Source organism: Columba livia, chromosome 7 (genome assembly GCF_036013475.1).
Source record: "Columba livia isolate bColLiv1 breed racing homer chromosome 7, bColLiv1.pat.W.v2, whole genome shotgun sequence".
Lineage (NCBI taxonomy): Eukaryota > Metazoa > Chordata > Aves > Columbiformes > Columbidae > Columba > Columba livia.
The window spans coordinates 19523386-19550800 of NC_088608.1; the positions used below are offsets into that span (position 1 = coordinate 19523386).

Consider the following 27415-nt stretch of genomic DNA (forward strand, 5'->3'; position numbering starts at 1 on the left):
GAAATGAAATATGTTAAATTCAACAAGCCAACATTGTGTTTCAATGTACTGTACCTTTCTGCCCTTGAACATCATGAAGACATTGATTATACGTCAAGCGTTACTGTGTAATGTATGGATGTTATGACTATGAACATTACTTAACAGAGCTGAATTTCAGTGCAATCTCTTTCTTGTGAGATCAAGTGAAATGCTATTTATTACTTTTGAGAATTACTGGAATAAAAGAATCACTGTACAATTATAAACAACTTCTGTCTATTGGTGATGAGCCCTTTGGCTGAATGTTAGACAGGACCAAACAGAGGAACTTTGAGAGTTTGCGTATTTAAGACTTGTAAAGTGTGGAGAGCTTTGGTAGCAGCAATGTGGCAAACTAAAGTAATACCTTAGATACTGAGCTGTGCCTTTATCATTTGGAAGGGCTTCAGGGTTGACAGAAAGACTGTAGGGACAGAATGTGCAGGTGTGCTGTGTTTTCCACAGACAGTATGCTGGTGACAAAGAAGTAGGAAGCAATGGAGTGTGGTCAAAGTTCTCAGATTTTTTTTTAATTGCTTTACATTAAAAAAAGCTACAGTGTGAAGAATAAGGTATTTCACTCTAGTGATAAAGAAAGCATTCTTTATTTGTACCAAGGCCAGTTTTTTTCTTGCTTTAACCAACAGAAGGACAGAGACAAAGAAAAAGAAATACAATAAAAAATGAAATCTTTATTTTTTGGCTCATTTATAATATTGTTTACATTGTTTATGATAATAACAATTTCTTGCATGCATTTCACCAACACATTACAAGTCAAAAGCATTTGTAAAAGAAAGATTCTACATTTAATGTTAGCTTGTGTATGAAACACACAGTGTCCTGATGTCTTTGATAATACAAATGTGCCATTTTGTTCTTGGGAAATGTTGTGGATCCTATTTGTACAAGTCTGGTGCAGTGTGAATCAAAAAGAATAAGAATAGGCTATGTAAACATACACTGCAAGATAGCAAGGACTTAATGAACGATGAGACTATCTTGGAACTTCTGATGCAAACGGTGCTAGAAATTCGCACATTCTCCTAATACTTTCCTTGCTATGTCCTGTTACCAGTTATAACTATTTGGAAACAAGCTGGGCTCCAGATTTACACATTTTACTTCACATTGAAATATATGCAAATATAATATTAAAACAAGATAGTCTACAAGCACTCACTTTTTTTTTTTCTCTCATAGTGTGATGATGCCAGTTTGAAATTACTGTGGTTAGAAAGTAAGCCAAGTGAATGAGGAAAGAAATATAAGAAACAGTGATCTAAAGTTTAAAGACACTTTTCTTATATACAAAACTGTTGCCAAATGCTATTTCTTTACATCATTTATATATGCTAACCACATTTTCAACAGGTTAAACAGCTTGCAACATGGCCTGTACAGTCTGGTTCTATACCATATAGTAGCCACTTCAAATTTAAAATGCAAAACTAAAGAAGCTCATAAATAGCTGCAAACTATTGCTTAATGATTTGAAAGAATGAGGTCTGGTTGGACAATTTGATTCATTTCACCACTGACATGTGGCTTCCTGTAGTGGAGACTGGGCAGTGGAAGCAGCAAGATACAGCAGCAAAAGCAGTGACATGCACCAGTGATACTCTCCAAACTATCTATAATGACACAGAATACAACATGTCCTGTTGAGCTCTTGTGAATTACCCATACTGTGGTACATATCTGATGCAATTCAATGTGGCAAAGCCATTTATTTCTATGCTTAAATATGCACAACAGTATACCATCAATATTTACATGGAGAAGGGTATTTTATTGATTCATTTAATGTTGGCCATAGTGAGAGAAGATGGTAACTAAAGAACCATCTAGGAAAAAGACTGAGCTGCTTAAAAAAACAACAACAACAAAACAAAACAAAACAACAAAAAAAAAACAAAAACAAACAAACAAACAAAAACAAAACAAAAGAACTCTCAAGTATGTTTTAGTGAAGCTATTTTTTCCATTGCAGAAACCACATGATAATTTTTAAGCTGTGAACATTTTTTTAGAAACAAGTTGCTCATTTTTAGTGATTTGCATAAAAATAAGTCATTGCAGATTCCTGTAAATTAGTGTAGATTTTCCAGGCACATTAATCTGGATGCACATAGTCTGGATGCAGCCGTACAAGTAGTTAGAATGCCTCAAATTTAAGAGCAACACTGAAACATGGATGTTCTTAAAATCTTTAGCTTTGTGCAATGCCATATTTTTATTTATGCTTGGTTGAGAAGTGGAGCATGCCTATGCAAATCACTTCTATCTGTACATTATAGAGAATCTGAGAGTAGAACACCCGGTCCTCATACCTCTTTCCCCAACATAAAACCTATTACAAAAATAGTCACATATAATTGTAAACAACTTGTGAATTAAAAAATGATAAATACACTAATACCGATTTTGTAAAAATATGACAGATGTAGCAGTTGCATTACAAACAGTGAAGAGAAGCACTGTTCTATATGTTTGGCAGTATGTGAAACACAAAACAGTATCGCTTTGCACGCCTGTCATGCTCCATGTTCTCTGTGGAGCCACTTTTTCCCTCTTTCTTAGCAGTGTCAGCTGTAGTGAAAACAGTAACCTCCTGTCAAGTTTGGTACCCTGATTCACAGAGTCACAGTTTGATGATGAAGGTTCACTGTTTTCTTATAGGCACTGACCTTAATTATATACATAACGTATATATACGCACGCACGCACGCGCACACACACACACTTTATATATGTGTAAAAACTGTCAGTTTGGCATAAACCTCCTGCAGGAGTCCAGTTGATGCTTCATTCTCAAAGACTGTAAACAAGTCCCACAAGCAGAATTCTTAGATCTTTATTTTTTATTTTCCCTGACATCTTTACGTTTGTAATTCTTTTCTGCTTTATCTTTTTCATATTTTTCTTTGTCTGGTTTTGTTACACTGTCATAAGAAGGTGGGGAAGTTGTAGAGGAACTCTCATCTGTTTTTTCTGGAGTGGAGTTCCCATTTAGTTTATCAATAATTATCTCTTCTATAACAGGTCCATCTCCTTTGTTTTTATTTCTGTTATACATATTAGACACCTTTTTGACTTTTTGTCTTAAAAGGTGACGTCTGAAAGCACGCTGAATAATGAGAGCAGATACTTCCTCCTGTTTGCGTTTTAATGTGGTTGTAATTGGTTCATAGGAAGCTTTTGAAGGATTGGATGCCATAAACCGATCTTCCATCTGTATTCTGAGGGCATCCATCTCCCCACTTTCCCCCAAAACACGCTTTGTGAAAGCAAACAAGATGTCAAGGCAGTGAATTCTGTCACCGCTCACCATGGGCAAATCCATTGCAATAAGCTGGACTTTGTTGGGCTTTGCTATTAGAAGAGGAGGATCTAACGAGGCTGCAAAATCTGATAGCTTACTATATTCTATGAATTGTGTTGCATCAGGATCAAACTTCTCCCAGACTTCGTAGAACATCTCGAAGTCATCCTCGCTCAAGGGTTCAGCGCTTTCTTCAGTAGCAACACTGAAGTTCTCCAGAATCACAGCAATGTACATGTTCACCACTACCAGAAATGAGATGATAATGTAGCTGACAAAGAAGAAAATCCCAACGGAAGGGTTGCCGCAGTCACCTTTCACAGAGCTTCCCGGGTGGTCTTTATGGGGGTCACAGTCCGGCTCCCCACTGTTAAGAATTGGGGCAAGCAAACCATCCCAGCCAGCAGATGTGGTGATTTGAAACAGGCAGATCATGCTGTTGCCAAACGTTTCAAAGTTGAACATGTCATCAATCCCAACTTCCCTCTTGACATAGGCAAAGTTGGACATGCCGAATATCGCATAGATAAACATGACCAGGAACAGCAGCAGACCAATGTTGAACAGAGCAGGAAGAGACATCATCAAAGCAAAAAGCAGAGTGCGGATTCCCTTAGCGCCTTTAATGAGACGCAGGATTCGACCGATTCTGGCAAGTCGGATGACTCTGAACAGTGTGGGGGACACAAAATATTTCTCAATCATCTCAGCTAAGAACATACCTAGAGAAAAAGAAAGAAAATATATAAAAGATAATTTTAAATTTATTCTCTGATTACCTATAGAAAGATTTATTTATTGCTATCTCCAAAACAATCAGTATAGGGAGTCAATGTTATAGCAAAACCTCATACAAGTTATTACTTTTTATTGAAAGCTGTTATAATAGCACCTTCCTTATGTTGAAATGCTATCTAGGAGAATGGAAATAAGTAAAAGAAAAATGACTGCTTGTGACAAGTTAGCTAGTGTCTCTCTAAGCTTTCAGTTATTCCTAAAACAGCCTGGAAAGAGAAGTTTCTGTCTTAGATACAATTATTTCATAGAATCACAGAATACCAGGTTGGAAGGAACTTCAAGTTCTGGTCCAACCTTTCTTGGCAAAAGCATGGTCTAGACAACATGGCCCAGCACCATGTCTAGCTGAATCTTGGGAGTGCCCAATGTTGAGGAATCCACCATTTCCCTGGGGAGATTGTTCCAATGGCTGGTTGTTCTCATCATGAAAAAATTCCATCTTGTGTCCAACTGGAATCCTTCCACGAGTAGCTTGTATCCATTCCCCTCATCTTTTCCTTGTGACTCACTGTAAAAAGGGAGTCTCCATCTTCTTTGTAGCCACCCTTTAGATGCTGGAACATGGTGATTAGGTCTCCCCTGAGCCGCCTTCTCTCAAGGCTGAACAAACCCAGTTCTCTCAGTTCTTCAAGCTGAGTCTGTTACCATTGTCTTTTAGGAAGAACTCTATTGGCTTAATTTCTGCAAATTAGTAATTTTTATCATTTTTTTTTTTACCTGAGGGTCTGCACTGTATCAGCACAGCCTCTCTCAGGTGCTTTAAGACTCTTTAAGTCTTAAAGTTTTGTCACACAACTAGTTTGCACCTTGGAGAGTCATTAGCTTTTAGCTGACAGAAATCTAAATATTCACCAATAATTTATTTAGCAAAAGCAATTAAAAATCACATCCCCTTCACATACTTTTCAGTTTTAGTACTGAAAGCAAATTTGTGGTTACTTTGCATATACTGCTAAACGTTCCTCTATATTTGTGCATGTTAATCTAATATGCCAAATATTTCCTTTACGTCTTTTGATGTGGAAGATGATAGTGACTCTAATGGAAGAGATATGCAACATTGCATATATTGTATGCTGTCACATATGAAGATCTGAATCAACATGTAAATCATATAGTAAAACAGAAAATTTCATATTCAGTATCATAACATTCTCAAAACAAATGTTCACTTTTCTTCCCACTAGTTCTTTCCTGAAAGGGAATTGCTCTTACCTACTATGGAGAGAATCACAACAACAAAATCAAAAATGTTCCAGCCTATAGTGAAGTAGTAATGGCGAAGTGAAATCAACTTCAGGACAAATTCTCCAGTGAAAAGAATAATGAACACAAGGTTAATCCGGGATAAAATTGTTTCCATTTCTTTACTCTGGTCATCTGTTTCTACCATCATTGTGACCATGTTAAGGCAGATGAGGATCATGATGCTGATGTCAAATACTTGTTTGGTTACAAAATCAAAGACCATGCCTTGGAATTTGTTCTGCAAAAACAAAGATGGAATATAGTTTATGCTTCTGAAAATATTTGTCTTTAAAAATGCCAAATAGGAAAGCAAGTCCTTGAAAGACTTAGGAGTGAAGAGCAAAACCTATTCACAATAAATCTGTTAGTATTCACCAAACCTATGTTGGTTTCTTTCTCACCCTGTTAGAGGGGATCAGGAACTGTACCACTATTGGCTGAAGGGGAACAATGCAATAATAATAGTAATGACATTAAAAATGTATATAATTGGTGTAAAAAAGGTGGTATAACTTGATACCTAGCAAGAGTACCAGCCAAACAGAAACTAATTTTCTTATCTTTATTCTAAGCTATTTTTAGAATACTAACCACCAGGGATGTGTCTCTTTTCCTTAAACTAATTGTGCTTGGTGAGATTGTTGGACTGCTGAAGTTGCATGTCTCGAACACACCATGACTGCAATATCCTAGTTTTCCCTTAGTACTTAGCTAAATGTTTATTGCCATATGTCTCTCCTAAGACAGACTATTTTTAACCACTTGGTGCATAAGGTGCAACAAGTATTTTATTTTTTCCAAACACTGTAGAAGTTCAGTAAATAACAGAGTAGTTTCTTATCTTAGAGAAAAATTTAACCTAGTTTATGCTTTAATCCCTAGGGCATTCTTTTATTCTGTAAGATTATCTGTGTCTGTCTTTCTCTTTCACATCAGGTGACCACTGCCCCCTTCTGTCTTCAGCAGCAAGGGCCAGTGCGTCCCCGTTTCCTTTAAGTTCTCTGGGAGGAGAGGAACCAGAAAATGAAGTTTATCCATGAGCAACAAGAATCAATAAATTATCAAGCAATCAACTGTACTTTTCTAGAACTTAGGCAGGGCATGATGAATTTTATCACATTAACCTTACTAAATCCTACAGTTCTTACTTCAGAGTGTATGTTTTTAAATGAAACATGAATGATACAGTCTGCTGAATTTACAAAAGGGGAACAATTTCTACCTTTACAAGAAAACAAATGGAAAAATATTTTCTTTCCAGACATATAAACTTGTTGGCTAAACTCTTATTCCCAAATGAGTGTCTAATATTAGAGGTGTTAAAATCAAATAACTCTTACCACTGGCCTTGGTATAGGTTTCTGTGGCTTTTTGGATCCCAGTTTTTTCATTGCATTGTAATATTTCTTCTGTTCTTCTGTCATAAATATATCCTGACCTCCGAAGTAAAGAAATAATATCAAAACTAATTACTATCATGTCCACACATACAACATTTAACTGAAGTATGGCTCTCTGTAATGTAATATTACCTTTATATTTGATTTATGTAACAAAAGTAATTTTTTTCAAGTATTTATAGTGTGGATGCTCATATGGATTCCTAACACACAAAAAAAAACCCTACCAGTGCCTCGCCAGGCTGACAGTTGAATTTTTCCAGTGTCTTCATACTCACTTTGGCTGATCTGGCTGAAATGGTTCTTTCTGTACTGATGCTGTTAAGAATCTTGCTCATTAGCATGTGTTTGGTGCAGAGGAGCCTGACTGGTGCCTTACATGTCCTAAAGTCTAAATAGACTTTTAGGATTATGGCTGGCCCGGTCTTAAAGTGAAGTAACTTTGAGGCGTAAGTTGTGTCAACAGAGAGCATTTGCGTCTAATCTGAGGTTTTTGATGACAGCAGAAAAAAAGTACCTTTGATATAAACCTAAGTAATCCAAATAATGCCATAGCAAATTATTAATTAAAACACCACTGGAACTGTGACTAACTCAGATTAGCCTTTGTTTGCAGATGCAAATGTGTCCAGTCAGATGTGTAACAGACTGACTGAATTTCAGTATAAAGTAAATTGTGCTTATTGATGAGTCTGAACTAAGTCAAATGGAAACACAATGTCAAAGTCCCTGTCTGTTAAATTGGATTTCAAAGCTCAAAGCATGACATAATTGATAGAAACTGAGGAAATAGCCCCAGATGTGTTTATGGCTCTCTTAAGAAGCTAAAGAATATTTTCACGGGGAAAATATTTCTGTAGTTCAGACTTCTACTATAGATTCTGTTTGGCACCGCTGGGCTTTTTTTTGGTGATGGGATAAAACCAAATCATATGATACTGCTTTTTCACAGCATGCAAAGATTTAGAATTATCCTGAGGTTCTAGTTCATTTTGGCAGGGCTAAAAATGGTATGGCTTCAAAATATTTTAGATGTGATTATTTGTATTTTTAGATTTTTAAAGTTATTTTAAATAAAACTATATGTATTATCAATGTAATTATTTTAAACATACTTGGATGTCAAATGCATACAGCAAAAATATCCTTCCTTTCATACCTTTGCTTTATTGTTTCTAATAGATTACAGATTGTGCCTAAGAAGTTCACCTAATTTCTCACCAAAAGTATTAGAAAAATAGTAGTCTTTTGTACACATTTTTACTTGTATCTATATGCCTGTTCATATGAGGTCTATTTGGCCTACTCTTAACCCACTGTTTAATCAGTTTGCAGAACTATTAACTACTATAAGAACACTGTGTCATATTATATCTTCATTAAGTGTCAAAATTAACTTATCTTAGTTCTTGAAAGTTAATTTAAAAAAGAAACTCTTCCATGGCAGATAATATTACATCTAACAAAAAGAGTAATGCACATTTGCTTTTTGCATCCTCTTTTTAGCTCTTGCACAATTTGAAAATTATTATGAACCTACACATGATTTGTTCCTCTTCTCTGGTCAAAATGCTGAAATGCAAAGGCTAAAATCACATCTACAGATTTAACACTGATTATGTTGTAAAAAGGTATATTTATTCAAGGACTTGAAATAACTTTTGATTGCCATTAGCTTTACACAAATAAGTTAATAATTCATTATAGCTAATAATTTGTAGCACTCTGAAAACATTTAAAAATACTTATCTTCTTTTTTTGTTGGTTGAAGTTGTCTATAATGACACCAATGAAAAGGTTCAAGGTGAAGAATGATCCAAATATGATAAAGATGACAAAATAAAGATACATATACAAGTTATCCTCATACTTAGGTTGGTCTTCTACCTACAAAATATTATAGATATTATTACCCATGAGAGTATTAGATATAAAAACCACTGTATATAATTTATGAATAGGCATGTGAAATGCTAGAAAAGTTATAGAAAAGTTAGAAAAGTGCAGCTAGAAAAGTTATAGAAAACTCAGCTAGAAAAGTTATAAAGTGCATGCAATTATTGAAAAGACTCATCATATGCATTCCAATCAATAACTGGAGAAACAGAAGCTGACAGAATGGTTACTCATATGAAGTTTTAAAGCAAGTGTACACACTGATGTGTGTGTATGTATGTACATATACACTAAGTTCCTTGTATAGAAGAAAGAAGCAATGTGGGACTGGAGGTAGTCATTAGTAATTAAAATTTTAACAGCACAAATCTAAATATTTTATATTTTGTTTGGTATATTTTCATGCAGAAGAATCAATCGATTTAACTATCACCTAAATCTCCCTGGAACTCTTGTGGTCTCACATGAGTGTTCTTTCATTCAGCTAAGAACAGATGCTTTCAATTAATTTCTAGTGAGTATATGTTTTATGAAATCCATTAAGTTGAGGCAAATATCTAAGGAGGACTTTGTTATTCTCTTGCTTCTTCCGGATTCCACATCTCAACACATGCACCTCTGCCGCACAATGTGCTCAAGTATAGAAATGCTGAGGTTAATGAAACAGGATATATTATTCTGGGAGATGAATTTCACTGTGTGATGATAAATATGAATAATGTGGCTATAACTAAGGGTGCTCTGTAGCCAAGATAAAATTCTAATCCCTGGAAAACTTAACATAGGATCTTCAACCCTAAAATCTTATCACACTTAAATAGCTAGATAACATAAATGCTCAATCTAATCAAACAATGAAATGCACAGTTAAAAAAACCCAAACAAGTTGAATATGTTCAAGATTATGTAATCTTAAATTAATTCATACTCATGATTGCTGAAGGAAGTAGTTAAAAACTCTCTGTTTTTTTCATTAATATTGGCTTTTTTTTAAAAAAAAAAAAAAAACGACAAAAAAGTCCAGTTACATTATTTTAACTTATTTGACTAAACAGAAGGAGGTGGGGTTAATTCTTCCCACTACAAATTGTAAGATTAATGAAATTACCTATAAGTTCATTTCTAGACTAAATATATCTCATAAAAAAAATGTATTGGTGCTGATTATAATTCTTAATGTTATTATATGTGTAGCTGTTTAAATTCTATACTCTGTATCAGAATATAACCAACAAATGGTCTTTTAAAGTCTTACACTTACATCTCTTGAATCAACAGCAGCGTACATAATATCCATCCATCCTTTGAAAGTAGCCTAGAAATAAAATACAGTTGTTCATCTCCCCTATATAAATTCATAATGTGGAAAATAACTAGGTCACAGGATTTGGACCTTAAGTTTTAATGAAATCATATCTGAGTTTATAAACCACACAGGCATAATAAAATATTTCTCATAGTGATACTATATTTTGAAAAATTTTTTGAAAAATATTTTGTAGGTATTCTGAAAATATTAAAAATCAGGCTCTAAAGGCATTAGCAAGGGCGCAGTGTGTTTGGAGCTGCAGATGCTTACTTTGCGTATGAATGGTAGATTCAGATAAACATTAATGCTGGAGTTGTTGAGGTAAAATCTTCTATAATCACTCATGGTCACAGCCATTTTATCAAGTTTAGAGCATGAATTGATGGAGTCAGCAGTACAACTTCTGGACAGATACCAACATGCATCTGAATGCTTTTGCTGTGACTAAACTGACATGGTATTTTTAAGAATGTTTTAATCCCAAATACCTAAAGGGAATAGGCTCTGTTCATAACCAAATATATGTGGGTTCTTGAGGGATAAGATTTATAGAAGACCAAAAATGGAACTGTGAGAAAGTTGTGATTAACTTTTATAAGATTTTGGGTCAAGTTCCTATAGAGACTTTGTCTGAGTAGAATGAAGAGTAAAAAAGATCTGCCATCATTGCTCTAAGAAGGTGATTTTCATGGACATAGATGTCCACTTCGTGAGGAACATCAAAGTGTTGGTGCGACATGCTAGCTGAAGGTGTGAGTGCCTGCTCATTAGCTAAGGTTACCAAGCTTATTCACGATAAAGACAAAAAAATGAGCTAAAAAGCTTGTGAAATTAACAGATACAGAGCATCTGTCCTAAGGAGATTGATGAGAGGAACCAGCCGAAGGAATATATTTGCATCTATCTTTGCCAGAAGTAGCTCTGGTACTTTGGTACAGCTGCTAGTTTTCACAGCAGAAAACTTGCACTCTATCACTGTTCACGTCCTCTTGAATCGCAGTGCAGTCGCAGTGCAACACAAATTTACTAAGAAGGTGAGCTAGGAGCCAGGCTTCAGAGATGTTTCAGTTGCAGCTGACAATTGACAGCTATTTGGTGCACTTTGCATAGAATCATTAGAAGAGGAGCAGAGTTTCAGCAGAGTGGAGGGACAACATTAGTGGAGACAATCAGCTGAAGAGGTGACATGATACATGCTCAATGATCCCATAATCTCTGCAAGGGAATATTTGAAAAGGAAAATAATGAAAAATCAGAACAAAAAGAAATAAAGGAAGAGAAGAAGAATGAAAGGTCCGCAGGAGTGATATAGTAATTAAAGACTCTATCTGGATGGATGACAGATGACACTCAGACACAGCTTCACGAGACTAGAAGTTTTCCGTATACATCTTCGGAGGCAAGTATTGGTATTAAGATGGATCACTTTAATCTCAAGTACAAGGATAACAATGCAATCTGAAGTCAGAGAATTAGAATAATTTAGTACTACTACTCAGCACACGAGAGGCAAAACATTTTAAGCCAGGTAGTTAATTTGGGAATCAAGGTCAGCTAGGGATACGGACCTGCTCTGGGATAGAAGGGACAAGCATATCATACTTAGGTAACTTGGTGATATCAGAGCAGTAACAATCCCATGACATTTCTGACGTCTTTTCATACAGTGAAGCTGTTTGTCACGTTACAAACAAGTCATTCTGCAGAACTCAATCATCTGAGCGTAGATGCTTGCTTTCATGCTTGTGTTGTGGGTCAGATATCAGTTATCAGAAGCTCCATTCTAACCCAAGGAGCCTGTGAAAAGGTAAGGTCTTCATTCCTCTGGCATAAATAAAAGGTATGCTCAGTACTGTCGCTGTTTAACCAGCACAAGTACCTAGAACAAAGACGTTTCTGTATCACAGTATACAGGAAAAGGAATTGAACAGGAAATACAATTTACAGACTTTGTATAAGTAGCAGTAAACAATAGAAAGAATATGCCATGTAATACAACAAAATCTAATACTTTGCAAGTACAATAAGTAGCATAATATTTATTTAGTATATTATAATGACTCTTTAACAACCATTAATGGAATATGATAGATATAAATCATAAGTATTTTCTTGTCATAAAAGTATTTTGCATTTTCCTATTTTACCCACAGCTTAATGTCTCTGTAGTTTCATGTACTTCTTAGTGTAGCAAGTGCTGTTTTTATGCAGATGTCAACAGAAGATGTTATGATTAGTCAGACCTAATACTCAATTAGGATCTGTCTGTCAGTAACTATCCGTATTCTTCCCATGGATATCTACTTACAAAGTGGTTCCTTAAATGAGTATCAATATAAAGACAAATCCACTCTACCTTGGCCATGCTGTTGACAAAAGAAAAATTACTTCACAGTGCCGAAAGTACCTAGATAATGGATTTTGACTGTGAAAGATGTTGCTATGGTTGTGTAACGATACCTAGGAACAGATTATGTGGGAGGTATTGGCAGTGGTTGCTCACTTCAGATCAGACAGCTGGTTAGGATGTCTGCCCTTTTTTAAGCTGCTGTCTACCCTCTTGTCTTACAAGATAACTGAGCTCCCAAAGGAAAGGAGAGACCTTTTTAATTATTAGAGAGAACTCAGAGCTTTGTCCAATACATGGCAAGACTCATGAAGTGCATTCCTCAAGTTTATATTGTGCAGCACTGAAAAGATTCTTGTACCTTTTTCATTTATTTCCACATTATTATCATTGTGATGACACTGTATTCCCTACCCTTGGAATGGAAAGTTACTATCACTAAGACAAAAATTACAGATAAAAATATAGTATAGTTGTGTGAGCTGTACATCATTGCTATGAAGAAATTATTCCACTACTTAACAGTCTTAACTTTTCCTAGACTTCTTTAAAAAGAAAATATATAAATCTACTTACTACTTGAAGCAGAGCAAGATATCCAGCTCCTACATTATCAAAGTTCACTTTCACATTCTTCCATCGGGCACTTTGATTGTTTTTTATGAGTTCCTCACACTGAGTATAGTTGTTGACATCACTGACATCAAACATCTCACCAGTTGTTGTGTTGACACAGTGATAGAATTTGCCAGCAAACAGATTTACTCCCATGATGCTGAAGATGAGCCAGAATATAAGACAAACCAGCAATACATTCATGATGGATGGAATTGCTCCTACAAGGGCATTTACAACCACCTAGTATACAAATTAGACAAAATAGCCACTTAGTTTATGAAGAAAAAAAAAAAGTACTTTTTATATGTTAAAACAGTATTAATATGGAATGGAGTGTTAAAATATTACATTCAAACTTAACTGGGAAACATTATGTAAGGTTCAATAAAAACACTAATGAGATTGCAAAAAGCAAGAAATAAAATTATATGGAAACCAAGACAATGCAAAAATCTGAAAAAACTTCAAAAGCAAAAGAAAACCTGTTAGTAGCAAGATGGATTCTTAGAATTTGTGTGCTCTAAAGAAAAAGAGAGAAATAAATGTTAAATTCCAACAGTACAAATAAAAAACTACAAATAGAAAATAAACCAGAAAAATCAAAGAATGATGATGTGGAAGACTGAATAAAAATGTCTGCATGTAAAACTATTGTTACTAATGATTTTATTCTCAGAAACTTTATGTATATAATAACACTAATGTATTTTAGCATCTGCAAACAACATAAAATAATTAAGCACATCTTGTTTATCTTTTATTAACAGCATCTCCTATAGGTCTTGATTTTAAAATGCTATAGTTGCTCTTACACTTATCTGTTAGGGTTTTTTTTTCATTCACTACATTAAAACAATTGAGCTACTCTATATGGGCAAGTGACAGTAAAAGATCAAATGAAATCCCTTTTACTAAAAGTTTCTCTTACTTAATTATTGTGATTGAACTACAAGAAAGCTGCAGATATCCAGATAATAGTTTTCTGCCCGATCAGCAGAGACTGCAGTAGTTTTTTTGTGTATGGTTTTGAAAATAGTAGTACTTTTCCAATTCACTGATTTGACTGAAAGTAGTCTGAGTTAAATAGAGGTTTTGCCCATTTGTCAGATGTGTTTGCAATGCAAATCATGGGAAATGTGGCAGTGAGGGTGACGTGCCACCATGCTCCCCTGTGCTGGCGAGTGGGGCCACCTCTGGAACAACAGCAGTCTCAACCCACACAGGAAACACACTGTTTTTTGGGAAGCCTGTGACCAGACTACAAAGAGTGTTGCAGCATCTGGGTGTTTTGAGGTGAAAGATTAAAAGGAGATATCTTAGTAACATTAACTTGTTAACTTTGTATCCATCAGTTTTTCCAGGAAATAGCATAGTCTGCATTTTCAGTAGACAGCTTGTAACAGTTTGCAGCAGAAGAGGGGGGGTTGGGGGGTGGGGTGTGGTCAGTTTGGCAGAATATGAAAATAATGATTTCCTTAACAGGAAGGGTTTAGCTGTGTAGGAGGAGAGGTGAGATGGAAGCAGATGCATTCTTAGGAAGAACACTAGCTCAGAAAATTGTTTCCCACCTCTACCCTTCTATACTTCTAACCCCATCCTTATTTCAGGTATCTGTTCAGAGAACCTTCCCCTAATACTACAGCATTTATTGTGAGATTTTTTTCCCCAGGCAGGTAGACAGGGAACCACAGGGAGGCTTTAGTTTCTGGTGTGTCACTGTTGACAGCTTCTTCTTGTTTTGTCTTGGTTTGTTTTCTGGCATACCTGTTCCACCCTGAACCACTGACAATCCAAGAACAGAAGTTAGCTGCAGAAATTTATAAAATAAAGTCCCCAGCTAAACTGGAGAAAAAACCCCTCCAACTCTCAGTTCTAAAATTTCTAATTTCCTTTGACTTTTGTATATAGGTCCACAAATCAATGGGAATGTTAACAGTCAGGTGCTGGGATAACACAACTATGTAGCAGTGAGCGGGGAAATGGAATGAGCTCAAAGTCTCATTTACAAATGTAAGCTGTACACTTCTTGTGTATAAGGGTTCCCATTCTGGAGTTCTTTGCAGCACGCATTACTGTCACACTTCTACACTAACATTTATCTGCAGACATTCATTCAGACTCATTCATTTTATCTCACCCTCATTCCTTCAAATCGTGACAAGGCTCTTAAAGGTCTTAAAGCTCTTAATGTCCGAAGCGATTTAATGGCACCAAGTTCAGAATAGCCCAAAGCATTGGCTATTAAACTAACCAATGAGACCTATAAAATACAGGAAAAAAAAAATTATCAAAATGGTTCTACACTTTTTATTTAAAAAGAATACAGATTCAATCAGCAGAAAGATCAACAGTGACAAATGGAAGAACACTGTTCTTGCCTATGGAGACATTGGAGGCCCATTCCCACAATTTTCATACTTGCTGGAAAGGCAAGAGATCACATGAAGACATGTTTGAAAAAGGAATATATGCTATTAAATGTTTGTTATAGCTGGACAGGATTTAAGAGTCAGGTGGAAGCACACAGTTGGTGAAGGATAAAAGTTTCGAAAATACTTGAAGTCAAAATAGCCATGCTTTCAGTAACTTCATTCAGGTTCAACCTTCCAAGCAATTTAAATTTCTAAATACATTAAAATAGTTTATTAACTACTGACAGTATTATTAGTATCTATAATCACTAATAATATGCCACAATGTAGTGGTTAATTAGCTTTTATTATAGATATTAATTCTAAGTCAAACAGTTCATAGCAACAATAGCCAGGGTTTCTATGAAATATATATTGACAGAGGTGGTACTTTCTCATTTGCGTGACAACTCTTTCAAGATTTATTTATTTCTAAGTATAGGAAATATTATGGTATAAATATTAACAGATGCTAGCATTATAACAGGAAGTGCTTTATTATCTACAACACTAGTGAGATCCTGATTTTATTATACACCAGTCCACTCCAGGAAGGAATAAACAATTTGCTTCTCAAATGGATCTGAGTTTTAAAGAGTGTCAATGTGAAAAAATTTGATTTACTTACTCTGAACAGTTTTTGAGACGGTAATGCGGAAATATGATACCTTATTCATATTTTATTCCATTCTACCACCAAAAGTATAGAAGACACATAAATGAACATAGGCATATTTGAGTCCTTGAAAAACCCCTCAAATGTTCATTTCTGTATGTCAGTCTAGAGGGTTCTTCAAATAATTGGCTGTACAGAAACAGGCATTCACTGATAAGAGTGGCAAGATTTCGCCCATTATATGAAAAGGTGTTTTCCTATGTTACTTGTATCCATAAAGAACAATTAGACAATTCACGAACACCAGAGTTACAAGTTCATATCTCAAAAGGACAATCTGAGAGCAGATAGAAATCAATTATTCATTACTATGTTGTTATGTAAATTAATCTAACAAGGTAGTATTTTAGTGAATTCATATAACTGTACCTTTCAAGTAGATTATACGTCATGTTGTAGTTCTTTTTATCAAAGTAAAGGCTTATTTTATTGCTGTGATGGACAAGTTTGTAAAGTAACTTGCTGTGATTTATAAGCATATTAAGAAGAAAATCTTAGTGATTTTCTGTAGTCTGTAACTGAAGTCTGTTCACTTACAAAAGATAATATTATTGTTTCTGCCTTATATTAACTATCATCATTAATTGTTATTAATCATTGTCATTAAGGGAGGTCTTTTTATCCTTAGCCACTCTTAATGTATTACAGAGATAACAAGATGTGGAATTCTCTGCATTTTTTAATTCATTGATTTTATTCATTGATTCACTCACATCACCAAGCTAGCCAGACATAACAATAAACTTTAGTGTAAAGACAGCACATTTTACTAATTAAAAATTAACTGTGAAATATATATTTTATAAATATGTCTCTCGTTTGGAGAGCAAGACATCTCTTTTAAAATCAAAGTCATATTAGTGGCTCCTTCATTTTATACTTTTCTCTGCAAACGAGTACTGTGTCTCGGCTATCTTTTGCAAACAAGTCTCCATACTAACTGATACATCGCTGTAGCTCCTGTAACTTCAGTGGCACTGTGTCTATTGGCAATTTTTAGGTTCTGATTGTAAGTCATTTTCCAGCCTAGTTTGTGTTTTCCATTTCAAACTATTTGAGGTTTTCTTGCCACGGTGCTAGCTCTCTTACATCATAAACTTGAAGTTGTTTCGCAGAGGAATAATTCATGTATTCTAAGCAACATATTTTTCTCTGAAGGACAGTTCAAATGGGAGGCAAAGATTTGCTTAGAATTCTTTGATATTAATTCTGTTTTATATACAGGATAAGTATAGTACTGCTCTGGTTTTCTTAGTCTTAGATTGGTATTCTGTCATCTGTTCCACCTGTTTTGTTGATAGCAGGTGAGAAAATAAATGTCTCTGTACACTGAAAAATAGATAATTTCTCTTGAGATAAGAATGTATGCAGAAGCAGTAATATTAAGAAAAGGAAATGAATTAAAAATGGTAGAAAGAATCTTTACATTCATCTCCTGCAGCTGGAGGGTTGCATGTCCACATTTTTGTGTACGAATCTTCTCATGTAGACTATCTGTTGCAAAAACTGGTTCGAAACTTAGTAGTCACAATTAGCCCTGCTCAGGATCCTCACTCAGGGTTGTCATCTGAGCCAGATCGCTGGTCATACAGCTCCAAATTGACTTTATTTCTACTTAGGCCTAAAATTTTGATCCATATGATTCTATGTTACTTGCTGAGGTGGCTAATTCATGTGATTTGATTCCAGAACCTCAGTGGCATTTGGCCCTCCTCACTTCCAACACAGCTTAGCCTATCTTTCGTGCAGCTTAAGATATTACACTTAGACAAGAATAAAAATAAACTACAATATTTCGGGGGGGAAAAAATCCAAATATTTTTCTTTCTATTGAGGAGTAAATGATTTTTCTTTTTTTTGAAAGAGAGATACTATATTATAATTTTCTCAGGCAGGCATTTCATACTCTCTTGGAGACAGGACATTGGACCCAATGTAGCCTTTCTTATGTCTTATCTCGCCTTTCTTATGTTATGGTCCTGTGCTATAATAATATAACTTTTTCTTTTTGTACTTGGTGAATAATTCTTAATTCATGGTATTTTACTGGCAAGTCCTAAAATATGTTTTGTTTAGGGGCATAACTGCAAGCTATGATTCTATTCCCTAACTCACTGAACAAGAACCTTTGGTTTCATGCATATGTCATCTGAATATCCCTTTGAATTTATTAATTAAATTCATTACTTTCTGGAGTATCCAATGTTATCATATTGTACCATGTTAGGATACACATAAAGATATATGAGACTGTCTAGGAAGACAAAGTGATGTGTCTTTCTGTGTCTAGTTTCCCAGCACATCAATGTGCTCATCTTCTTATTTCTTCTTATCTTTATTATGAAGTTGTCATGGCAGCAGTGTCCTCCTATTCAGTGCATACAGCATTTAGTATATTAGTATAATGTGACCGTGATCTTTTTCAGAATGTTGCTGTTGAGTTAATTGTTCTGAAAAGCTAATATACAGATTGAGAGCAGTTTAATTAAATTACTTTAACCGTTTAAACAAATCAGCATGAAACATCTTAACCTATACGAAGAAATATTATATAAGCCATATATTATATGACCAGCTTTCAATGTACCGTACGACAAGCCCAACTGAAAGGTTGTTTTGCTACATTTAATTGTTCAAAAACTGTACCCATTGGCGTTTTATCAGGCAAGAGCAATGAAGGTCATAAAGGTCAAAGATTTAATTCCACTTACAGATCCATTACTGTCCTACAGTATTTGGCAAATACATGATTTGTTTTAAATGTTACATAGATCCAAGGTAGAGGATGACATGCTCCATAGCGTCTAGTTCTACTGGGTTAAGACATTGCTGTCTCAAGACTTTACCGGATGCTTCTGCCAGAATTAGTCTCCTCCTAAAAGGCTGCCTGCATCCAAAATTCAGTCTCTTGCCGTAAACCACTGATAAATATGTGTGAATGAAATTGCCAGACTTGGATTTTGGGTAGATAAGGCACACCACCCAAATATCTGGTCCTTGCTACAGATATTCACCTTCCTGTGTAACCTCATCTGGGTGTTCCTGCTCCGGCAGGGTGATTGGACTAGATGATCTTTTGAGGTCCCTTCCAATCCCTAACATTCTGTGATTCTGTGATCTGGCAGAAGAGTCGGGCAGAGAGATGGCATGATAAGGTCTTAAACTGAGGTAGCCAGGTGTACCAAGAGTCATCTGTCATGGCTGTAAACCGACAGAGCTGAAGATTGCATTTCTTTGTGTAATTGTTAAAATCTAATTTGGTCACAATCACTGAGAGCAACTATGGCTTTCTCACAGTGAGAGACTCAGGTATGTAAGATACTGAAGGTCAAAGCCACAAAGGACTATCAGTGTTTACTCTTGAATAATTTTAGAGAATGGAATTAAACAATTTGATTAACTTTAGTCACTTCCAATGAAGTGCTCACCGGTGTTCTCACTGGGAGCATGCCACTGAATCACACCTGTTTAAACTGCCTGTTAAAGCAGTGTAGATTCTCTGCTTTTCTATAGGAAGATAACGTGAGTTCATATATTTCTTTCAAGTGCTGTCTGGTGGTGCTAAAGGAATTGCTGAATTAGCCTTAGGCCCAGAAAGACGTTTTTTACCACTTTCTGCAACATCGCATACAGTTCAAAAGTAGAAGGTTCCAAACTTACTTAGTCATGCTTCTGTTTATAAAATTAAAAATTATGGAAATAAGGTTGGCAAAACAAACGACTTTACTTATGATAATGTTCTTTAGAATTCTGAGAGCCTGTTCAGCTAACAGCATCTCTGACGCTAAACTATTATTAATAAACCATGGAGTATGGCTTTGAATAATCTGTTTAGGTTTATGTTACAAAAAGAATAATTAAAACATGAGTTGTATTTTATGTATAAAAAAAGTCCATTCTTAACTTAATTCTGGAAAGGAGCATCTGTCTTCTGTTTTAACATTGTCTTAAGAAAACCATTCACACTGCTCCACCCTAGCAGATTTTCAGGACAGAGGTAGAGATTAACAGTGAGACAAAATTAACTTGAGCAGGTTAAAAAAAGAGAAGGTCTGCCTTTTTGAGTTGTAGGCCAGTCTAGCCAGGGTTTTTTTTTTCTCTGGGAGCCACAAATCCGATACATTTCTGTTATATATTCATAAAGAATAAGTATGGGACCAGGATTTATGCAAACTTCTCAAGAAATACTGTAGCTCAGGCAAAAAATTACTATAAATGCACATTTGCCCTGAGATGCCATCTCTGTTCCATGCTGAGGACATGTATAGCTGATGAACTGGGTCAGATAATGTGTGAAGGCAAGAGACCAAAATATTCTGGGAGTAAAACCAGCTTTGATCCCTTCTGACAACATAAGCAAGGCCTTTGCACAGAAGTATATCACAGCTGGGAAGGCAGCCAAAAAATCTTGTATTCTCTTCTGTCATAAACCCTGCCAAGTCAGAGCTGATTTAACTATTCCAGATTGTCAGCCCATTAAAACTAATTATTTTTTAGACCAAATAGCCACTGTCTTTCTATTTAACTAAAAATGATGACAGGATAGTTTTGGGTGACAAAGTTCTGAGAACTCAGGTGAAATCTGGACCAAATGTATTGTTTCGCTTTCAAAGCTGCAATGTTTGCAGAAGAAAGTTGCACAATGTGGATTTGCAAAGGAACAAGGTAGTCAGAGTCCATTAAAAATAGCATGTGTCAAAATTAGGGTTTTTTCCTCATAAAATCTCAAGTTTGATACATCCTGGCAATGAAATTATTAACCATGAAGAATGAACAAAATGATGGCCAGCCATTCTTTTCCTTCTGACATATAAATGTACTTTAAATAATGTGTCCAGATCACTGCAGGCTATTATTAATGCCGTATAACTATACAATATGAATAATTTTTGCATGGTTATGAAAAGATTACTTAGTAGTAATGAGTTTTACAGTGTAAAGGACTTTAGTGAATTTTACAATATGGAAAACTGTGTACTTACATCAACAATCAGGAAGTCCAGCCAGCACCAGGCATTAGTAAAATATATTTGAAAACCATATGCTACCCATTTTAAAAGCATTTCCAAAATGAAAATGTATGTAAAGACTTTGTCAGCATATTCCAGCATGGTCTTGATAGTTTTGCGCTGTTCAATATATATATCTTCAAAAGCCTGTGAAAAAAATATATTCAGGTATTACTAACATTTCACAGAATACATATGTTAAAGATGAGGAATACATGATAAAAATTAAGTAGGTTAGAGCTAATCTTTCCACTTGTTCTTCTGCATCCTCTTATTTTATATATTTCCCATCTTTAAACATAGTACAAATTGGAGCAACTTTATGTGTGCTCCCCTGTTTGGGAGTATCTTACCAATGAATAAAGAAATAAACCATGAATTTTCATCCACTGTAGTATCAAGAAACTTTTGCATACACAGACAAAAATTACCCTTGCTTGTAAAAAATCTGTTCCAGATATATCTAGTCCATTCTAGAAGGGACTTAGGCAGTTTACATTTCTATGCACCATCAATCAAATTTATGTCCAAAAGTAAAATTAAAGAACAATTTATTTACTAGAATGTGCACTATGCACATTGATACTGTAGCAGATGTTCAACTTGAGTAAGGCTGGAAAGGTGGGTAATGTAAATCTTGTTGGAAAGTGGTTGTTAGCTTTAATTTGCTATCACACCCTTCCCTATCTCCTGCCTCCAAAAAAGGAACAGAATGAAGTAATTATCCCATTTTTTGGTATGGTCTTTTGTAGCAGAATCCAAGAAGTGGCTGAGCCTGGAAGGAGTTAAGGGCTTGAAATAATACATTTAGCTATGTATTCACAGATAACAGTGGTCCTTTGTGTTCAAATCTCTTGATGAACATGCTGCAAATCAGCATGCAATTTTAATCTTGAGTAGCTACAGTGGCCTAAATAAAATTGTGCCAGCTTTACAGTGGCAAACTGGAAGTATCACTAAAAAAGTGCATGTGAAATGTAACAAACTTTTTCAAGTTTGGGCCAAGTTTCGTTCCATTCTGAAGTGATGGAATGCAGGTAGTTTTATGCAGCTCCAAGCAAAGCAAATTTGAACTTTTCTGTTGCTTCTGAGGAGATATCTAAATATTTGAGCATCTGCATTTTTTTTCTACTTACTAGTGCTCCACTGCTGAGGAGAATCATGAAGACAATGAAAGTCTCAAACCAGTTGTGTTCAACTATGCTGTAGCAGGTTTTTCGAAGATTCCACCAAATTTTTCCTTTTCCATCCTCTATACTTACTTGACAACATGGAAATTTCTGCACACAACCTGCATTAATTAAGAGATATTAGTATCCAAATGCTAATTATTTCAAAGTCAATATTTACTGTGGCATCAACATTGTTAGAAGGTTTAACAAATTTTACCATCATTTTTTAAGTTAAACACTGAGATCTTCTTTTATAGGATGCTGAATATCTGAATTCAGATAAGTAATTTGCAGAGAAATCAGACAACAGTAGGCATAATTAACCAATCCAAAATATTGATAACATTGGTATTTTTGACAGTTGGTATGTAACTTCCATTTGTTGTTGGAGTCTCACAAAAATTAACTTGTTCCAAATTTCAAGGGTCCTTTCAAATAAATGAAAAGCATTTTAAGAATAGAAAAGTCAATGAAGTTTCTTAAGTTTCTTATTTACAAGATGTATGCAATGGCCAGGCAGAGAAAGTTACTCAAAGCCTAGGGAAACCTTGTTTTGACATCCAATTTCCAGCAATCTAGGGTAAGAGTACTGAGTTCATCAAGGTCCAACAGGTTTGAATGTCCCAAGAACTTAAATATGCCTAGTAATCATGCCATTTTACTAATACATCAAGAGATGTCAAGAGATGTTATTCTACAACCTTCTGTAAAACAGGCTTCTGGTTCAAGAGCTTCTTCACTTTCAATTTCTGCTTGCTCGCCCTCTCCAGGAGGAGCAATATCAACTGTGCTGCCTTCTGATGAACTGGATGCGTTTAGTTTCTGCAAGTAAAATTCCACAGAACATTTTTTTTCTCATTAGATACATATTCTGTAAGAAATGATACTGAATCAAATCATACCAGTCTCTGACTTGTGAAGAACACTACATTTATACTAACAAATATCCATCACCAGGAGTAAAAACATAGTAATGACCAGTACAGTGAATAGTTCTGTTTCCCAGTTTGTCTTCTCATAGGGAACAATTAAATATAATTTAGCTACTAACCTGATCCATGTATAAGACTTGAAGTATTCTCGGTAGTATTAAAACTGGAGAGCTTGCATGTACCACACTCTCGAGTTATTTCGTTTTCTTTACTATAGAGGATAACACTGAAAATGTGTCTTAGTTTTCCCAGAAGAATGAACTAACAGAAAGCTCCACATGTCTCTTCATGTCCACTAGAGATGGTGTTTTCACAAACATACACCATATCTGGATTAAAAAGTTGTAAATTTAATGGCATTTAACGGTGTATTTCTGCGCAATTTAATTTTTGCAGAATGCACAAACTACCAAATCCAAATATCTTTGCATTCCAGTCTCCCATGCATATTGAGAGACCACCTGAGGTTCTTTTCATCCAGTTTTTTTTTCTATCATTCTACCATTTTTTTGTACAGTGAAAAATATAGTCCTTACTACAGTACAAGCACCTCTAGAGCTGAAAACTGCAAGAACTGGAGAGTGATATGAAGCAACTGAAATTAAGTCACTTTTTACCAAGTACATTGAAATTTGGATCAGGTGAAGCTGTTCATCATTCATGCAAGACTGCCCATAATTGTGTCCTTTAGAGAATGCATATTTTGAAAGGACAAACCTGCTAAAGATGTGCACAACTAATGCAATAACTAGACATAGAATTTGCAACTTGTTTTCAGTTGTCAATACCATTTGTGTCTTTAATTGCTTTCATCCAAAATGCATTCTCTTTTACTGTGAAACAAGGCATGTAATCAGAAAGCAACATTAAAAAAAACATGGCAGTAAAATACTTCTGGTACATACCAGGTAGCAGTAATAGGTACAAATTTCAAGGAGGAATTTAGAATGCACCTCTAATTTAAATACTTTAGACTATACACTCACTGATGTAACAAAAGGGCATTGGGTCACAGGCTGAATTTGTGGTTTCAGCTAAGCAGATCTGATCATGCCCTTTGACTAATATGAAGACCTTTCTACACAAATTCTTTGAGAGAATGCTTAAGACCAATTACTTTTCTTATTTAGTTTTCATGATAGTGACAGTTTTAGAATATAAAGAAAAACACTGTTCAGATTATTTGAATGATTTTGCATCATATAATGAACAATAACTTTTTAAAGTGTTGTTTCCATGTATTCTCTTCTTCAGAGACACTTCTGCAAATTTCAACTGGTTATGTACAGCTTCATTTAAAACCCAGTCCCTTCAGAAAAATGCATTGGGAGCCAAGGGATTTTTTTTCTGCCAGACATGAAATAAATGGCACATATATCTTTACATTGGTAAGCAATTCTTTCTTCATATTCAACTCTTTCGTGAGATGAATGAAATTTTGAAAACATTTATTTTGGGTGATGGGTAATTTCAGGGTTAAGTTTCAAGAAGCTGCCCTTCACACACATGTGCAGATGTAGTTGATGTGGGGTCACTCAGACACCAGGTTGCATGGCTGATACTGCATTGTGCCCAAAAATAAAGGACTTTTTGCATAATAGAAAAGATTTCTGACAAGCACACATGGGTGAGTTTGAAGAACATTCCTTCCCTTTTTAAATATCATGGTCTGTCATACATGGAAAATCACACTGACAAATGTGAAAAGATTTGGATAAATTCATTGAGATTTGGATTTTTCCAGTGGTTAATTTTTTATTAGTAAACATATTAAAATATCATGTTTCCCTTTTCATACTGCAATCTCTGGGATTTCCAAAATTCATATTTGTAAAATTGTTACAGCCTTATTACCTCTAAATGTAGATGAGTAAGTCTGAAACAAAATGTTACGTACTTCACATAGGGAGAATATTTTAAACCTTGCTTTTTGTAATACCTTTACAGACCAAAATGCATATTAATGTACTCAGCATTATTACCACACCACTTTATTATCCACACGGATGGCTCTCTTTCAAAAATGAAATAAGATTTCTGAATCAACTCTCTTATTATACATCATAGTAATACAAAGAAATAAGAAGTCTGAAACCTGTCACAGAAATTGTAGGCAATTTCTTCATTAAATAAAAGCCAAATATTGTGAAAATAATAATCTGCGACATTCAAGTTAGGAAAATGTAAAGTAATTCATGGCCTGATCCATCATCACTAAATCAATTACTGACTTAATAGTAACAAGATAAAGGTTCAGAGTAAGCATCAATTATTCATCTATATGAGTGCCAATTAAAAGGCACTCCATTTTTTAGCTGCATCTTCCCATGTAAACTCTGTTGCATAGTCCTGTCAGCATAGTTGCTAAAACCAAGTGTCAGAGGTGCAATTTATAATCAGTACAAATAAAACCTACTGTAATTCTCTTCATTGTTTTTCACATAAAGCATTTTCTTCATTCTTTTTCAAATAATCTAAAACAATTGCACTATTAAAAAAAATCATTAAGTTAATAGAACTCCTCTTCTTCACTTCAAGACTCTAAATTAGGAAAGAACCATTGCATTTTAAATAAGATTACTTTAATGATCTTTATTTTCTAGCAATAAAACTAATAAAACTAGTAGGAAGCTCGAGATACATGATGGATTAACACAATCTTTTTTTCACCTCAAAAATGTGATTATCAGCCACCAGAACACGCCATGCCCTGTAAATACTTATTTTCATCCTCAGTGATATCACGTTTTCCTTTACAAGGAAACATTTTAAAGCGATTGCTTATGATGCAGCATTCTCAAGGCCTGAATCAGCAAAACAACATGCTTGATTAAAGCAGAAGCCTGGGCAATACTGTGGAAACCACATACAAAAATAAAATAAAATCCAAGACTACCTCATTAGGAGTATATTTTTCTGAAAACAGTATTATAAATATTATTGTATAGGATATAACATTAAAAAATACTTCATCACCAAACCAAATACTTGGTTAATATATGTAGAATCAGCCTCCATACTGTCCTTTCAGAGCAGTGCATCTCTTTTCAACAGCTTAGATCACTAAAACAAGCTTTGACCAACAGCATGTTAATGTGCCCATTTACAATTAAATGCATTCACTTAGGACCCGGTCTTGCTCTCATTTGATTTTATTCTAGATTTCAATAAGAGCAAGAGCAGGCTACTAAAATTTTAAGCTTTACAAACGGCTTCATGATTCAGGTGACAATAAAATAAAGGGATTCAGCCATTACAAATTGTCTTTGGTAATTCAGCCATGTGTTTTTATCCTTCAGATCTCGAAAGCTGCACTGTAATTGGGTGACAAAACATAAAATAATGGGGATCAATAATTACAAAGTGATTCTAAACTGACTTTACATCTCAGATCATAGGATATTTGACTTTTATATAATCTTAAGAAATCTACTTTAAAAATCTCTTTCTGTAAAGTTTTATTTGATGTTTGAAGCATATCTTGGTTTAAAATTTAATCAGTAGAATTTGAGAATTTTCAGAATATTTCACAAATATTGATTTATTTTGGCATATCTGGACAATTTATACTATGATATAATATAGGTAGATCGTACCACACTATAATCAATGGCACAAAAAAAAATATTAGATTATCCTTTTGTAGCCCGTGACACTGTCCCTGAAGGAAGCAGCTTTGAATCCTGCTGTAGGACTGAAATCTCAATTCCAACAACATTCTGATGGCTAGTTTTAATAGGATAATTTGACCTCCTATGTTTCATGTAAATTTTGGCTCCTGTGCCATATTGGCTGTGCCAGTTACGCATCAGCGGAGATTATACTTGCTTATAATGAAAAAAATGTAGGGTACATATGCATGGAATTTTATAGAAATGATGCTGACTACTCCATAGTCTTTCTAATTTACACCAAGTGAAACCCCCAGCTGAGTCACAGGCTGCTGTCGTGAAACACATTCCGAAATATCACTATTTATGAAGGAGTTTAAAGTTTAAGAAAAGAGTATTTGTAAAGTGCTTTACTCTGAGAGTTTTATAAGGGGGCTTATTTGCTAAGCAAAATATTAGCAATTATGAAACTGTTTGATCTGCTTACATCTTAGAAAACTCAAGATATGCACTGCCCAAATGAATACATAAGGTAGTTCATAGCACCTTGAAGATTTGCATTACAGTGCATTGTAGATTTAAAACTATAAGCGTAATTTTTATGCAAGTAGCTAGTGCAATAGTTTAAGTGTTAGTCATTAA

At 34.9% G+C, this 27415-nt stretch overlaps 1 protein-coding gene across 7 annotated transcripts in view; it reads right to left on the reverse strand.

Annotated features, from left to right (window-relative positions):
• Positions 1–693: 693 nt before the first annotated feature.
• The window catches only part of LOC102092085 (sodium channel protein type 3 subunit alpha), a 76909-nt gene continuing 50187 nt past the window's right edge, over positions 694–27415 (reverse strand). For 6 of the 7 annotated variants that reach the window (XM_065068710.1, XM_065068709.1, XM_065068708.1 and 3 more), the window contains 10 exons: positions 22932–23052; positions 22195–22349; positions 21032–21205; positions 15100–15222; positions 12921–13202; positions 9950–10003; positions 8542–8679; positions 6733–6837; positions 5360–5630; positions 694–4068 (listed from right to left, as the gene is read on the reverse strand). In XM_065068710.1, the coding sequence (XP_064924782.1) occupies positions 2879–4068; positions 5360–5630; positions 6733–6837; positions 8542–8679; positions 9950–10003; positions 12921–13202; positions 15100–15222; positions 21032–21205; positions 22195–22349; positions 22932–23052 (2613 nt within the window). In that variant the 3' untranslated portion in view covers positions 694–2878. The remainder of the gene's footprint in view (positions 4069–5359; positions 5631–6732; positions 6838–8541; positions 8680–9949; positions 10004–12920; positions 13203–15099; positions 15223–21031; positions 21206–22194; positions 22350–22931; positions 23053–27415) is intronic. The other variant, XM_065068712.1, reaches the window with a different exon arrangement.